The sequence below is a fragment of the Oncorhynchus masou genome, chromosome 27 (assembly GCF_036934945.1).
Source record: "Oncorhynchus masou masou isolate Uvic2021 chromosome 27, UVic_Omas_1.1, whole genome shotgun sequence".
Classification (NCBI taxonomy): domain Eukaryota; kingdom Metazoa; phylum Chordata; class Actinopteri; order Salmoniformes; family Salmonidae; genus Oncorhynchus; species Oncorhynchus masou.
In genome coordinates, this window is record NC_088238.1 from 29,524,165 (window position 1) to 29,541,844 (window position 17,680).

A 17,680-nucleotide genomic window follows, 5' to 3' on the forward strand; every position below is an offset into this window, starting at 1 on the left:
AGGCACTCTCAGTGCTAGAGGCATCACCCCAGACACCCTGGTTCAAATCCAGGCTGTGTCATAACCGGCTGTGATTGGGAGTCCCATAGAGCGGCGCTCAGCGTCGTCCGGGTTTGGCCGGTGTATGCCGTCATTGTAAATAAGAATTTGTTCTTAACTGACTTGCCTATTTAAATATAGGTTCAATAAAATATATATATTTTTTATAGCTTCTACCCCTAAGCCATAAGACTGCTGAACAATTAATGAAATGGCCACCAGATTATTTACATTGACAAACCCCCTCATTTGTTTTTTACACTGCTGCTACTCGCTGTTTATTATCTATACATAGTCACTTCACCCCTACCTACATGTACAAATGACCTCGACTAACCTGTACCCCCACACACTGACTCGGTACCGGTACCCCCTGTATACAGCCTCGTTATTTTATTGTGTTACTTGTTATTATTTTTTTTACTCATCTTGAACTGCACTGCTGGTTAAGGGCTTGTAAGTAAGCCTTTCACGGTAAAGTCTACACATGTTGTATTCAGCACATATGACAAATAAAGTTTGTAAGTCGCTCTGGATAAGAGCGTCTGCTAAATGACTTAAATGTAAATGTAAATTTAATTTAGTTTTTGCTAGTAAGCAGGAATCAGGAGAATAGAATTATGATCAGATTTGCGAAATGGAGGGCGAAGGAGAGCTTTGTATGCGTCTCTGTGTCTGGAGTAAAGGTGTTCTGGTGTTTTTTTCCCTCTGGTTGCACATGTGACATGCTGGTAGAAATGAGTTAAAACGGATAGTTTGCCTGCATTTAAGTCCCCGGCAAATAGGAGTGCCGCTTCTGGATAAGCATTTTCTTGTTTGATTATGGCCTTATACAGCTCGTTGAGTGGGGTCTTAGTGCCAGTATCAGTTTGTGGTGTTAAATAGATGGCTACAAAAAATATAGATGAAAATTCTCTTTGTAGATAGTGTGGTTTACAGCTTATCATGAGGTGATCTACCTCAGGCGAGCAATACCTCGAGACCATCTTAATATTAGACATCGCACACCAGCTGTTATTGACAAATAGACACACAGCCCCACCCCTCGTCTTACAGGACGTAGCTTTTCTGTCCTGCCGATGCATGGAAAACCCAACCCAACTGTATGTTATCCATATCGTCGTTAAGCCTCGACTCGGTGAAACATAAGATATTACAGTTTTAACGTCCTGTTGGTAGGATAGTCTCGAACGGAGCTCATCCAGTTTATTCTCCGGTGACTGCACGTTGGCCAATAGAACGGATGGTAGTGGCTGGTTACCCACTCGCCAACTAATTCTCTCAAGGCACCCTGATCTCCACCCCCTGTATTTCCTTCTTTTCTTCATGCGAATGACAGGGATTTGGGCCTTGTCTGGCAGCAGCTTTATATCCTTTGCGTCAGACTCACTAAAGAAAAAAAAATCTTCATCCAGTTCGAGGTGAAAAACCGCTGTTCTGATATCCAGAAGCCCTTTTCGGTCATAAGAGATGGTAGCATCAACATTATGTACATAATAAGTTACAAACAATGCGGAAAAACACACACACAAAATAACACAATTGGTGAGGAGCCTGTAAAACGCCAGCCATAAAATGCGCTTCCCTCTGAAAGTAGGCTAAACCACCCTTCGTCGGAGGATGACTTCACTACAAAGCTTTATCATTGCTCTTTTATTTGACACATTTCTTCCGATTGTTCTGTAGCTATCGGAATGTGTGAGTGTTGTGCCGTGGTATTACTGTGACGGTGAGTGTTGTTTACCATCCTGTAGGTTTTCGCTGGTTGATAAACTGCATCGGGTTCGTTACAACTGGGGTTGGATTGAAAACCTACAGGAGGGTAGCTCTCCAGGAGCAGGGTTGGAAAACCCTGGTGTAGAGTACTGTGATCATACTGTTTTAGAGTATTGTTGACTGTAGTAATACTGTATTAGAGTAATATTTAATGTAGTTATAGTGTAGACTTGAGTGCTGTGGTAATACTGTATTAGAGTATTGTTAACTGTAGTAATAGGGTAGATTAATGTAGTAATGCTGTATTATTGTATTGTTGACTGTAGTAATACTGTATTAGAGTAATGTTGATGGTAGCAATAGTGTAGAGTACTGGGGTAATACCGTATTAGTGTATTGTTGACAGTAGCAATAGTAGAGTGCTGCAGTGGATGTCAGCCAGTCTGTAACTGTTGGGCTGTTCACTTTCCACCTGGCTAACTCAGTACTGCCTGTGGACTCAGCTCACCATCTGTACACACACACATACAGGCACGCACACGTGCACATAGACACATACATGCATGTACACACACAACCGCACACACTCACACATTACACACAGCCGTGCTTACGCCTGAACTGGTCTCATGTGCCTTTCAGTGTCTGAGGAGGAGAAGGGATGAGAATAATAAGAGAGAGAACACGTCCCATTTCGATGGAAAGAACAAACGCTGCTCCGTAGTGTACTGAAAAATGGATTCCTCTAGTTTGCATAGCTTTTTGCCCCTCTATATTCTGTTTTAAACCTGTATGCAAGATCACATAGGTCATGTAGTTACTGTGAAATAAGGGTCCGGGTTTACAGTACTACTTCTACAACCCGAAAGCTGTTCCATCAATGACAGATATTGACACCCTGTTCCCTTGGGTCTCTCCTGTGTGTGTGTGTGTGTGTGTGTGTGTGTGTGTGTGTGTGTGTGTGTGTGTGTGTGTGTGTGTGTGTGTGTGTGTGTGTGTGTGTGTGTGTGTGTGTGTGTGTGTGTGTGTGTGTGTGTGTGTGTGTGTGTGTGTGCGCGCACATTCAATGGCTCCTCTCTGTGTTCTTGGTCTGTTTGCGATCGGTCTTTCAACCCATCAAGATCAATACTTATCCACTCCCTGACCTCTGTCTCCGCTACAACGGCTCCCACTATCACTTGCTTGGCCTAAATACACAGGTACTCACGTAAAGAAGATACACACAGGCCCACACTCTCTACCTTGTTATCTACAGTATCTTTCTCCCCCCCCCCCTTTCTCTCTCCCAGGGACATGAGCCAGCCACACAGAGTCCATTACTGCCAGGTAATGGTTGAATGTCACAACCACAGGATGTCGTAAAGACCTGAGTGAAGAGAACTCTAATGGGTTTTGTTCAGGTTGAGCTGATTTCGCACAGCAATAGAGAGAGGCTGCGTCTCAAATGGTACCCTATTCACTATGTAGTGCACTACTTTTGACCAGGGCCTATAGGGCTCTAGTCGAAAGTAGTGCACTACAGTGGGAATAGGGTGCCAATTGGGGCCCATACCCCTAGCTGTTCCACATCTATCTGTATCAGAGCATCAGGCTACTTTGAGGAATCTATTAGCTCTCTCTTTCTGCATTGCTGTTAGATCTGTTTGGTGAGTCAGTCATCAGGGTTCCAGTGTTTGAGGAGTTAATATGAGGTGTTTAAGTAAACAAGATGGTCATGATGAATCATTTGTACTGATTACATAAGAGTTTCTGTACGGGATTGGGACACTGGTGTCTATCCCTGTTTCAACTCTCTGTAACTGCTATAAAACATCTCCAAAGTGCGGTTTTTGAATCTGTGTGTATGCCACTGCTAAAGAGAGCGAGAAAGAGTGTGTGTGTGTGTGTGTGTGTGTGTGTGTGTGTGTGTGTACTCCCCTGGCTGTGTCCATGCATGTTCATGTGTATCTGTGTATTTATTTATCTGGTATCTCATCTGATCACACAGCAGTTTGACCTGAGAATGTGGGAAATGTCCGTCCTGTGCCCTGCTGCGGTCGGTTGTTTATGATGCTGCTCTGTTTACCGAGCACTAAGAGGGAGTATTATTGGAGGCCGACAGAGACATGAGAGGGGAGAGAGATGAAGCAAGCGGAAGCCTCCCACACAAAGGAGTTGCAAGGTCTCCCGTCCACTTACCCTCTCTCCTCACGCTCAAAATAAATCACTCAATATAGAGTCACTGTCAGATCTCTTATGTTTGGCCACATCTAACCCTGAAGCCTGTGATGAAACACACAGACACACGTAGACAAAGTCATACAATTTGTGATTTACATAGATTCTATGAAAACCCACACTAAGACACGGTTGTCACGCCCTGACCATAGAGAGCCCTTGGTTCTCTATGGTGTGGTAGGTCAGGGTGTGACGAGGGGGTGTTCTAGTATGTCTATTTCTATGTTGGTGCTAATATGGTTCCCAATTAGAGGCAGCTGTTTATCGTTGCCTCTGATTTGGGGATCTTATTTAGGTAGCCATTTCCCCACCTCTGTTTTGTGGGATATTGTTTGTGTTTAGTTGCCTGTGTGCACGTCATGACGTCACGGTTCGTTGTGTCTTTTATTGTTTCGTTTGTTTCACGGAGATTCAAAATATGTGGAACTATACTCACGCTGCGCCTTGGTCCGCTCATTACGACGATTGTGACAACGGTTATATTAAGAGTATTTTCATGTGTCATACTTTTGGCATAGCCTATCCACCAATCAAGCAACATTTATAGACGACACGTTAAAATCCGGTTGTTGCGGGATTTATTTTGCTGTGACAATATAGGTAACAATAAAATCCAACATCTGTAGGAAGGAAAGTAGATATGGAAAGGATACCAATTTAGACAATTGAGATTCACTCTATGAAACACAGTTTATTGTGGCTATTTACTTTCACAGATTCCCTGGTTGAAATGGCTCCACTATGAAATATGAATGTAAAAAAACTCTCCTCTCAGTTGCAAAGGTGGGAAACAAGTTCCAGAGGAATCAGTGGTCAGAAAGAAACTCTACAGTTTGTGTTTTTGCAGTAATTCAGGGAAGGAAATACCAAATACCAATGTTGTGACGCTTTCCCTGAGCACTGTGTAATTTACCAAGGCTGTTAGGGGAGTGTGTGTGTCTGTGTTTTTGTGTCTGTTATTGCCCAGGTCTGTGATTCTTGGTGCTTGCAGCGGATTCTAATGATGTTGCTTACAGTAATTCCAGCTTTGCTCTGTACAGGAAAGGAAAGGGGGAGGCCTAGTCAGTTGTATAGCTGAATGCATTCAACTGAAACGTGTCTTCTGCATTTAACCCAACCCATCTGAATCAGAGAGGTGTGAGGGGGGCTGCCTTAATCGACATCCAAGAGCTTAGCCTATTGCTGTGGACGTGCCTTTCCTAAACTCAACCGTTTCCCCCTAACACTTAACACGTCTGCCGGTACGGGTACAGACCGGAAACAGAGAGAAGAGAGGAGAGGAACGGGACTGAAAAGAAAGAGAAGTAAAAGGAAAAGAGCTAGGGCCTCCCAGGTGGCGCAGTGGTCCAGGGCACTGCATCGCAGCGCTAGCTGTGTCCCCAGAGACTCTGGGTTCGCGCCCAGGCTCTGTCGCAGCCGGCCGCGACTGGGAGGTCCGTGGGGCGACGCACAATTGGCCTAGCGTCGTCCGGGTTAGGGAGGGTTTTGCCGGTAGGGATATCCTACCAGTGACTCCTGTGGCGGGCCGGGCGCAGTGCACGCTAACCAAGGTCGCCAGGTGCACAGTGTTTCCTCCGACACATTGGTGCGGCTGGCTTCCGGGTTGGATGCGCGCTGTGTTAAGAAGCAGTGCGGCTTGGTTGGGTTGTGTATCGGAGGACGCATGACTTTCGAGTTGTAGCGATGAGACAAGATAGTAAATACTATTTTTTTTTAAGGAAAAGAGCTGTCGGGGGGCAGGAAGATTGGAGAGCAGCCTGATCACTAGAAATTAACTTCAATTTCGGACATTTGAAAACGTTGATATATGCCTTCCTCCACACTCACAAAAAAGATTAAAAGCGATTGCCCAGCACTGGGTGCAAACGTATGATGCTGGAGCTTGCTGTGCCACTGCAGTTCACAATGTTCTAGCAAGACGTGAGAATACTTTTTTTTTTTAATTACCTTTATTTAACTAGGCAAGTCAGTTAAGAACAAATTCTTATTTACAATGGCAGCCTACACCAGATGACGCTGGGTCAATTGTGCACCGCCCAATGCGACTCCCAATCACGGCCGGTTGTGATACAGCCTGGATTCAAACCAGGGTGTCTGTAGTGATTCCTCAAGCACTGAGATGCAAGTGCCTTAGACCGCTGCACCACTGGGAGCCCGAATCAATGGAACAGAGAGCTGATACCCACATACCACGGTGTTTGTGTGCATGTGCATGTGTTCCTGGTAATAGCACATTGTTTTTAATGATTTGTTTTAAGTCTTCCCCAAACCATAGCCCTAACCTTAACCATCGGAATGGATGCCTAAACACCTCAAACTCAACTCTGGACCTCATTTTTTTGTATTGTTCCCCTCTAATCAGAGACTGATTTAGACCCACCTGGGACACCAGGTGTGTGCAATTAATTATCAGGTAGAACAGAAAACCATCAGGCTCTGGACCTCGTAGGGTAAGAGTTGAATACCCCCGGCCTAAACTGTTACCCTTTGAGTTGTTTCTGTTTTAACCCTATAACCATGTGGAATTAATGCTTCAAAAATAGACGTTCATCCATAATACGTTGAATTTCGAAGGGAAGCTATGAGATCTGGTTGCAGCGAGAGTGGCATGTTGACATTGACAGGCAACTAGCATCCAGGCGTCCATTATGGCCCAACTATGCTATAACAGGACGTGCCCATTATGGGTCTGCTTTGACATGGCTTGGATTACCTGCATGTGCTTCATTGGTTATCAGACCAACACATTGATCCGCCCTGGCGACTGCTGTCGGATGGTCTCAGGCACGCACAGAGAGGAGCGCGCGCACACACACACACACACACACAGTGGTATGTGGGTCTCTGCTCCATTGATTTTTGATCGGAAACTCAACATGGATTTATTGTAAGGTTTTGTCTAACGTCTGAAACAAGAAAAAACACCATCTGTCCCTCTTGTCTTATTTGTGATATATAAAACAGAGTTCCACAACCCTCGGTCCTAGCATGAGATGTTGCTTCGTGGGCCCTCAGATTGCACAAGTGACGGATACAGGGGGTTTCGACATAAGACACCAGCTCTTCCATTCTTCCACTGAATGTCTCACCAACACTCATAGGGCGGTGCACAGGTTGCTGTGGAGTTGTCATGTTGTGTTATTGTGACTCCCTCTACTGTCCCTGTGTGATTGAGATGGTCACTGCTATCCAGGCTGCTCTCAGCATCTTCCATCACTCCCTAGGTTATTTATACAATTATCACCTCTGTAGGAGTTAGAGCAGTCACACACACGTAAACAGACACACACACACACACAGCAACAGAGGCATGGTCACAAAGCGGGAGATGTTCCAGACAGCAATGATCAGTACTCTTAACAGTGTACTGTTATGATGTGTTAGTTTAGTCCAGTCTCCAGTGACTCCACCACTCTCTTACTCCCGGGGCTCCTGAGTGGCGCAGCCATCTAAAGGCACTCTGCATGTCAGTGCAAGAGGCGTCGCTACCAACCCTGGTTCGATCCCGGGCTGTATCAAAACCGGGCCGTGATCAGGAGCCTCATAGGGCGGTGCACAATTGGCCCAGTGTAGTCTGGGTTAGGGAAAGGTTTGCGCCGTTAAATACATGTTTTTTTTATTTATTTTTTAACTTCTGTGATCACAACTAGCTGGAGTGTATTATCCCCTTAAGAACAATACAGTGCTACGTTGACCAGAGTTGTTTTGTTGTCAACGTGGAAAGACACGGGAGGCCGTGCTATGTCGTGACAATCATCGTTTCTTTCATCGCTTTGGTACTATATGTGGATTTATTGTTCCCCATTATTGACTGAACATCACATTTCCAAAATGTATATCCCATGTGTGATCATTGAAGACATTATATGTCACAATGTTATCAAATGAAAGGAACATCATATTTAGCAGGCGTTAGTTTGCATCAAGTCGTCTTGAGCATTTGGCCATAGGTTCTCATCGAAATCACAGTAAATATCCTCATTGTTTATGCACCGGGGGAAAAACCTTTTGGCACGGCGAATCCAAGCCTGACATACTGTAGGTCTGAATTGATATTATTCCATACCTCATTCATGGGGCGGCAGGTCGCCTAGTGGTTAGAGCGTTCTGCCCCTGAACAAGGCAGTTAACCCATTGTTCCCTGATAGGCCATCATTGTAACTAAGAACTTGTTCTTAACTGATTTGCCTAGTTAAATAAGGAGGGTGGTACACTCATGGGGATGGTCCTGCTCAGTTCATTCACCAACAACACCATAATTGTTCGTTCGATTCTCAATGGCGTCACATACCAAAATGTGTGGACTGTCAATTTGAGTAAAACTGTCTGCTACGTAAATGGTATATATTACAGTACTGCATTAACCAATGCAATTTTATTAAAGCATGCTATACTTTGGATACATGTTTACTGTATAGGAGATAAAACTATTTTCTTGTTTTGGACTTTCTGGATGATTTGCATAGTGGTATTGGGTTGATGTTGTATTACTACACTGTAGGTGCTAGAAACACCGAGCGTTTTGCTGCACCTACTGCAATCTGCTAGTCTGTGTATGTGACCAATAAACTGTGGTTTGGTTTGTTACATCCAGCACATCGCTGATCTTTTTAGTATTTACTTTGAAGTCAAATCCTAGTCATCATCACAGTAGTACATTTGAGTATGTATCATACTTGTTTCTACTAAACATACCTTTTCATTATGTAGTTCTCAAAATCTGTAGTAAGAATCTGCGCTCACAAATGCCCTGCCATTAACAGAATGTTTCAGAGATCTCAAATTATGATGTGTGTATTTCATCAAATGCTCGCAGTCAAACAACCAATAATAATGTGGAACTTTGGTTCTTATCCTGTGTTTGGTCCAGACTGCGTTCTCAACTACAGTGAACCGCACCACCATACGAATTGAATCGGACCGAGACAACCCTTTTGGGGTGAACCACGGTGCGTTGTTTAGTGCGCTCCCGAGTGTGGATAGTGCTCACACCAGTCCAAATGAACCAAACTAAGATATTTTTTTTTTAAAGTTTAAAACACATCAATCCAATTTGGTGTGAAAGCCCCTTAAGTAATAGTATAATGTATTTTAACAAAAGAGAAGAGTCATAAAAGTAATGTGAGCATTGTATGAACATGTATTGCTATGTGAAATGTGTATTTCTAGATGAAACACTATGTCTGGCAAAAAGATGACTGTATAATTTTTCATTTTGTACTTTTAGAAAAAAAAAGGTTTGTTGATCTGTTTTGAGTTTTGTGCTAAGAGTTGTGAAAATGTACCACAAACTTGCACCAAAGCAATTTAAAAAACTGTTTGTGTGTGTGTGTGTGTGTGTGCGTGCGTGCGTGCGTGCGTGTGCGTGTGTGTGTGTGTGTGTGACTCAGAACACACAGCTGTATGGATTCGTATGGAGTTAAGAGTTGTCTTGGACAAGATTAGCTGCTTCCATGCTTAGAGACTAAACAATGTCAGCTGCTCTTCCATCATCTTAATACGAGATCTACAGTATCTAAATATTATTTTTACTAGTGCTAGCGCTAGTGTGGTAGCCTGGCTTTTGGTCTGAACGTTCTATGCCTTTTCTTTATATGTGTCTCTGTGTGTTGAGCAGTAGTTTCGTATTGAGCTATAGCTGTCTTTCTTAGTTCCGGCTTTACGCTGGCAAGATCCCACCTCCACGGACTCCAAAATGGATAACGTGTTGCAGACGCAAAGACATCCCATTGAAGAGCAGTGTCCTGCTGTGAAACTGTCTCCCCGACATGGCTTCCTGTCTGCTTTAATGTCAGATATCAGAGTGGATGCATCTGGCTGCCAAAACATAGAGGCCCCTGTCACAAACAGCTTGTTTAGTGTGTGTGTGTGACCCACAGAAGCTAGTCTGTTGCCACAGCAACCACTAGTCTGTCTATTCTATCATGACCTTGCCAATACCCAGTTTTCAATGGGAGCTGGAGTGACACAGACGCACGCGCACACACATACTGTCCTGGGATATGTATGGGATGAATGTGGATTCCAAGGAATGGCAGGATGAATCACAAAGATTCAGACAGCCTTCCTCCTTACCCACTGGTTGTGTTTTCACTGACACTCTTAGAGATTAAATTAGTTAAAGGAGGATATCATGTCCCCACCTTCTCCCCTTACTCCCTTTCATATCCCCCCCGCCCTCTCTCTTAAACTCATTGTTGGCCCTCTCTGTCTCTCCTCCTCTGCAATCCCCCCTCCCCCCACACACAGGTACAGTACGTATCAGGGCAGAGGCAGAATCGGTGTGCGTCAGCATGCAGTGACGTCTGCCTAGCATAGTGATAGCGTCACCTTTGCACCACGTCAGCTTTCCTGAACAGGAGATGCGCCAAATGACTCTCTTTCACCATCTTTCTCTCCTCTACACTCCCTTCTTCTTGTCCCTTCTCCCACCCCCACCCCTCTCTCCCTCTCCCCTTCTCTCTTCCACAAGTCGTCGGGTACCGGTGTGGTGGTGGACATAGCGGTGATGGGGGAAGCCCATGGATTGATCTCAGACCTGCTGGCAGACCCCTCTCTGCCCCCCAACACTTGCAGTTCCCTGCGGGCTGTCAGTAACCTGCTCAGTACCCAGATCAGTTTGCAGCCACTGCACCGGCCTCGAATCAACCCTCTGCAGGCACTCAGCGACACACACACCTGCTCCGACTCAGAGGACTGGCCAGAGAGAGAGAAACTGGCCATCCCAAAGGTAAAGGCTACTGTACTTTTATAGACACGTGTACGCATACACACATACATACACAGGTTTTGTGCGTGCATGAAAAATCTGTACATTTTTTATTCTGCCGATTTTAATTAACTACATTTTCAATGAGAACGCCTTGAATGTTAATATTTTCTGTTAGTTAGCACTTCTCTCTCTCTCTCTCTCTCTCACACACACACACACACACACACACACACACACACACACACACACACACACACACACACACACACACACACACACTCCTCTCAACCTCGTCCACACACATACATCCCCATTTCACCTCCCCATGCTGGACAGACCCTATAATGTGGTGAGCATTGACAGACATTCCCACAGAAAGCTTTTAATGTTTTACAAAGCCAGCACTTCAAAATGCATGCAGGCACTTAGTGCAGAGGTGAGACTAAATAAAGCGTGTGATGCTATGCAGGATACCCCGAGAAGCTTAAACAGCCTCATTGAACTCTTTATGGATTCCACTGATGTAGTTAGGGTTATGTAGGCTGTAGCTAGGGCCCAGTTTTTCCTTGTCAGGTGACGTTTTCAGGTCAGGGAAAACGTTGGGCTCGTGGCACGGCTCATAGACACCCAAGCATTGCACTAGTCATTGTGGCTAGTCAACTATGAACATAGTTATAATGCACAGTGTATGCTGTGTATTAGAGGTGGACCGATTAGGATTTTTCAACGCCGATACCGGTTATTGGAGGACCAAAAAAAGCCGTTATCGATTACTCGGCTGATATTTATGCATATATTTGTAATACTGACAATTACAACAATACTGAATGAACAATGAACACTTTTATTTTAACTTAATATAATACATTAATAAAATCTATTTAGTCTCAAATAAATAATGTAACATGTTCAATTTGGTTTAAATAATGCAAAAACACAGTGTTGGAGAAGAAAGTAAAAGTGCAGTATGTGCCAAGTTAAATAAATGTTTAATTAAGTTCCTTGCTCAGAACATGAGAACATATGAAAGCTGGTGGTTCCTTTTAACATGAGTCTTCAATATTCCCAGTTAAGAAGTTTTAGGTTGTAGTTATTACAGGAATTATGACGAGTCGAATATTACACACTAAACCATTTGTATTTCATATACTTTTGACTATTGGATGTTCTTATAGGTACTTTAGTATTGCCAGCCTAATCTCGGGAGTTGATAGGCTTGAAGTCATAAATATCGCTGTGCTGGAAGCATTGCTAAGAGCTGTTGGTAAACGCAGTAAAGTACTGTTTGTATGAATGCTTACGAGCCTGCTGCTACATACCACCGGTCAGTCAGACTGCTCTATCAAACATCAAATCATAGACTTAATAATAACATAATAAACACAGAAATTCAAGCCTTTGGTCATTAATATGGTCAAATCCGGAAACTATCATTTCGAAAAAACAAAATGTTTATTCTTTCAGTGAAATACAGAACCGTATTTTATCAAACGGGTGGCAACCCTAAGTCTAAATATTTCTGTTATATTGCACAACCTTCAATGTTATGTCAGAATTATGTAAAATCCTGGCAAATTAGGCGTTCCAAACTGTTGCATATACCGGGACTCTGCTTGCATTGAACGCAAGAGAAGTGACACAATTTCCCTAGTTAATAATGCCTGCTAACATGAATGTCTTTTAACTAAATATGCAGATATAAAAAACAAAAAATACTTCTGTGTATTGATTCTAAGAAAGGAATTGATGTTTATGGTTCGGTACTTTTTTTGCAAATGCGCTTTTGTTAAATCATCACCCGTTTGGCGAAGTTGAAGTAGGCTGTGATTTGATGATAAATTAACCGCATTGATTATATGCAACACAGGACAAGCTCATTAACCTAGTAATATCATCAACCATGTGTAGTTAACTAGTGATTATGTGAAGATTGATAGATTTTTTTAATGAAATAAGTTTAATGCTTGCTAGTAACTTAACTTGACTACTTGCAGCCACAAGGTCCTTTTGATGCTGCACTTGCGTAACAGGTGGTCAGCCTGCCACGCAGTTTCCTCGCCGATTGCAATGTAATCGGCCATAATCGGTGTCCAAAAAGGCTGATTATCGATTGTTGCAAAAACTTGAAATTGGCCCTAATTAATCGCTCATGCCGATTAATCGGTCGACCTCTACTGTGTACCCATTAAATTACATCTCTGGGGTCATTATATCATAACAGCCATAACAGCTTATATCACGTGTATCGGTCCCCAAATCCTTACCCTACTCCCTATAACTGCTACCCACACCTGTGTTTAGCGGTCTAGACCCCACTACCCCTTAACCCCTCTGTCTCATCTCACCATATACTGTATCTGATACTGTACTGCTCTACTCTCCTAGCTAGACTGTTGACTACATTTCTGGTCTCCACTCACTCTGTGAATTAAAGGTGACATTCTGTCTCTTTCTGAGTACAGACAAACACCACTGAGAGCATCTGGTTTCTGAGCTGCTGCTGTTTTATCTGGGATTCTCCACAGCTGTGTCAACACAGTCTATCTGAATAAAACAGTGTCCGTCCAACATAAGTGTCCCCCCCTCTCTCTTACTCTCTCTGATGGTTTAAAGTAATCAAAACACAATTGAGAGAAGGTCGTAGTGAGGAGGTGAGGCCCTTACATCTGCTACATCTGCTACCCAGTCCACACTGCCCCTTTACTTCCTTCCTTCTCCCCTCGGATCAGAAAACTGGTTTGTTTTAGGGGATGTCTGGTTGTGCAGTTCCATCTCTGTTTCTTGTATAAAAGCCGTCTCAACGTCGTGAAGCTCGGTCTGCTAGACAAAACACTTTCTGAAATTACAGAGAAGAGATGTGCTACTCCGGAATATTGGAGTTTTCTTTTTTTTGGATTCCCCTTCTGAGTGTGTATGTGTGTGTGTGCATGTGTGTGTATGTGTGTGTGTGTTGACTCAGTCTAAGGGCCTGGGACAAAGAGAGACTTGCTAAATGCAGTCCAGAGGAAAAGCTGCTTTGCTCACACTGTGCACCTCTGATGATAATGGTGTTAGATTAGAGAAGTTATTTAAGCTTGAATTCTCCCCAAAACCTTTTCCTCTGACAAATGCAGCCAAACCAATGTTTTGTATTAGACTGTAGTGAAAAACAGCATCCCAGGCGTATATCACAATGAAATAATATGGAAAATTTCACCTGAAATGGATGAATTGCATTAAATATACTGAACAAAAATATGAACGCAACATATAAAGTGTTGGTTGCACTTTGTGCTGGGGACAATAAAAGGCCACTCTAAAATGTGCAGTTTTGTCTCACAACACAATGCCACAGATTTGAGGGAGTATGCAATTGGCATGCTGACTACAGGAATGTCTACCAGAGCTGTTGCCAGAGAGTGTAATGTTAATTTCTCTACCATAAGCCGCTTCCAATATTGTTTAGGAGAATTTGGCAGTACCTCCAACTGACCTCACAACCATGCCAGCCCAGGACCTCTACATCCGGATTCACCTGCGGGATCATCTGAGACCAGCCACTCGTGCAGCTGATGAAACTCAGGAGTAGTTCTGTCTGTAATAATGCCCTTTTGTGGGGAAAAGGTCATTCTGATTGGCTGGGCCTGGCTCCCTAGTGGGTGGACCTGGCTTCCAAGGGGATGGGCCTATGCCCTCCCAGGCCCACCCATGGCTGTGCCTCTGCCCACTTCTGTGACATCCATAGATTATGTCCTAATGAATTGATTTCAATTGACTTATTTCCGAATATGAACTGTACCTCAGTAAAATAGTTAACTGTTGTACTGTGCGTTTATATTTTTGTTCAATATAGTTTAATTTACTAAAACCTTATGCATAGCAAAGTAGTATTGACATGCTTTTAGACCCAGATAGATTTCAGAATAAATTCAATGAGGTAATGTTTAGAGCCCATTACACACAAACCAGGGCTGATATGAGGAAGTGGGCCTGACCCTGATAGGACGAGACTTGACCCCTCCCCCTTGGCTGTGACACAGACTGTCTTTGTGAGTAACTGGAAAAGACATGGCTCACCTCGATAGCATCAGACATCTGGACCTCTGCAACCCTTTGAATCCTGCTCCAAGCCTCTGAGTCTGTGAGCCAATCACACTGTGTCCATCTCACCATCAGGTCATATAAATGTCATAAGGACGACAATGACTGTACTCATGTTATTAACCAATGGAAATACTAATCCATGGTCCTGAGACAGAGGCTTTAGAAAGAGTAGGGTGACAAGACTGTCCCGGGAGGAACAGGGTGTGTGTGTTTCAGATGGATTAATATGCTGGGAGGCACACACACATACATACAGTTGAAGTCGGAAGTTTACTTACCCGTAGGTTGGAGTCATTAAAACTCGTTTTTCAACCACTCCACAAATTTCTTGTTAACAAACTATAGTTTTGGCAAGTCAGTTAGGACATCTACCTTGTGCACGACACAAATAATTTTTTCCAACAATTGTTGACAGATAGATTATATCACTTATAATTCACTGTATCACAATTCCAGTGACCATTGTTATGTTTGGAGGAAAAGGGGGAGGCTTGCAAGCCAAAGATCACCATCCCAGCCGTGAATAACTGATTTAAAACTGAGTTTAAATGTATTTGGCTAAGGTGTATGTAAACTTACGACTTCACCTGTACAGTTTTTCACAATTCCTGACATTTAATCCAAATAAAATTCCCTGTTTTAGGTCAGTTAGGATCACCACTTTATTTTAAGAATGTGAAATGTCAGAATAATAGGAGAGAAGGATTTATTTCAGCTTTTATTTCTTTCATCACATTTCCAGTGGGTCAGAAGTTTACGTACACTCAATTAGTATTTTGTAGCATTGCCTTTAAATTGTTTAACTTGGGTCAAACGTATTGGGTAGCCTTCCACAAGCTTCCCACAATAAGTTGTGTGAATTATGGCCCATTCCTCCTGACAGAGCTGGTGTAAATGAGTCAGGTTTGTAGGCCTCCTTGCTCGCACACGCGTTTTCAGTTCTGCCCACACATTTTCTATAGGATTGAGGTCAGGGCTTTGTGATGGCCACCCCAATACCTTGACTTTGTTGTCCTTAAGCCATTTTGCGACAACTTTGGAAGTATTCTTGGGGTCATTGTCCATTTGGAAGACCTATTAGCGACCAAGCTTTAACTTCCTGACTGATGTCTTGAGATGTTGCTTCAATATATCCACATAATTTCCTGCCTCATGATGCCATCTATTTTGTGAAGTGCACCAGTCCCTCCTGCAGCAAAGCACCCCCACAACATGATGCTGCGACCCCCGTGCTTCACGGTTGGGATGGTGTTCTTCGGCTTGCAAGCCTCCCCCTTTTCCCACCAAACATAACAATGATCATTATGGCCAAACAGTTCTATTTTTGTTTCATCAGACCAGAGGACATTTCTCCAAAAAGTACGATCTTTGTCCCCATGTGCAGTTGCAAACTGTAGTCTGGCTTTTTTATGGCGGTTTTGGAGCAGTGGCCTCTTCCTTGCTGAGCAGCCTTTCAGGATATGTCGATATAGGACTGGTTTTACTGTGGATATAGATACTTTTGTACCTGTTTCCTCCAGCATCTTCACAAGGTCCTTTGCTGTTGTTCTGGCATTGATTTGCACTTTTCGCACCAAAGTACATTAATCTCTAGGAGACAGAACGAGTCTCCTTCCTGAGCGGTATGATGGCTGCGTGGTCCCGTGGTGTTTATACTTGCGTACTATTGTTTGTACAGATGAACATGGTACCTTCAGGCATTTGGAAATTGCTCCCAAGGATGAGCCAGACAATAGCCAGTCTATAATTTTTTTTCTGAGGTCTTGGCTGATTTATTTTGTTTTTCCCGTGATGTCAAGCAAAGAGGCACTGAGTTTGAAGGTAGACCTTGAAATACATCCACAGGTACACCTCCAATTGACTCAAATTTTGTTAATTAGCCTATCAGAATGCTTCTAAAGCCATGACATCATTTTCTGGAATTTTCCAAGCTGTTTAAATGCACAGTCAAATTAGTGTATGTAAACTTCTGACCCACTGGAATAGTGATACAGTGAATTATAAGTGAAATAATCTGTCTGTAAACAATTGTTGGAAAAATGACTTGTGTCGTGCAGAAAGTAGATGTCCTAACTGACTTGCCAAAAAACAAGAAATGGTTGAGTGGTTGAAAAACGAGTTTTAATGACTCCAACATAAGTGTATTTAAACTTATGACTTCAACTGCACATGCATGCATGCATACACACACACACACACACACACACACACACACACACACACACACACACACACACACACACACACACACACACACACACACACACACACACACACACACACACACACTCCTCTCAACCTCGTCCACACACATACATCCCCATTTCACCTCCCCATGCTGGACAGACCCTATAATGTAGTGAGCATTGACAGACATTCCCACAGAAAGCTTTTAATGTTTTACAAAGCCAGCACTTCAAAATGCATGCAGGCACTTAGTGCAGAGGTGAGACTAAATAAGGGTGTGCACAGGGTGTGTTTGTTTCAGATGGATTAATATGCTGGGAGACACACACACACACACACACACACACACACACACACACACACACACACACACACACACACACACACACACACACACACACACACACACACACACACACAAGCTCAGGAAAGAGTGAAATATTAATGTTCCTGTCAGCAAGGCTTTCCTCTGGTTCTGTTTTCTCTCTCTTTAGTCAATGAACAATGGTGCTTTTATCCACAACTTTAAAACATATCTACCAAATTATGGATAAAATGAGTTTCATTAAGATTAAGTTAATACTATACTATACAGTATGCTTTGTATCATCACAAAATAAAATTCCTTCAAACTAATCACTCAAGCATGTGTTATGTTATTTGAACTGATAATAATGAATCATGCAGTCATTGGAAGATTTGACCTGGCACAGATTTGTTTTGCCA

The 17,680-nt window shown here is 43.2% G+C and overlaps 1 protein-coding gene across 2 annotated transcripts in view; it reads left to right on the forward strand.

Moving 5' to 3' along the window:
- The window catches only part of LOC135515967 (cGMP-inhibited 3',5'-cyclic phosphodiesterase 3A-like), an 80,226-nt gene that overhangs the window by 46,546 nt on the left and 16,000 nt on the right, over positions 1-17,680 (forward strand). For both annotated transcript variants that reach the window (XM_064939875.1, XM_064939876.1), the window contains one exon: positions 10,445-10,702. In XM_064939875.1, the coding sequence (XP_064795947.1) occupies positions 10,445-10,702 (258 nt within the window). The remainder of the gene's footprint in view (positions 1-10,444; positions 10,703-17,680) is intronic.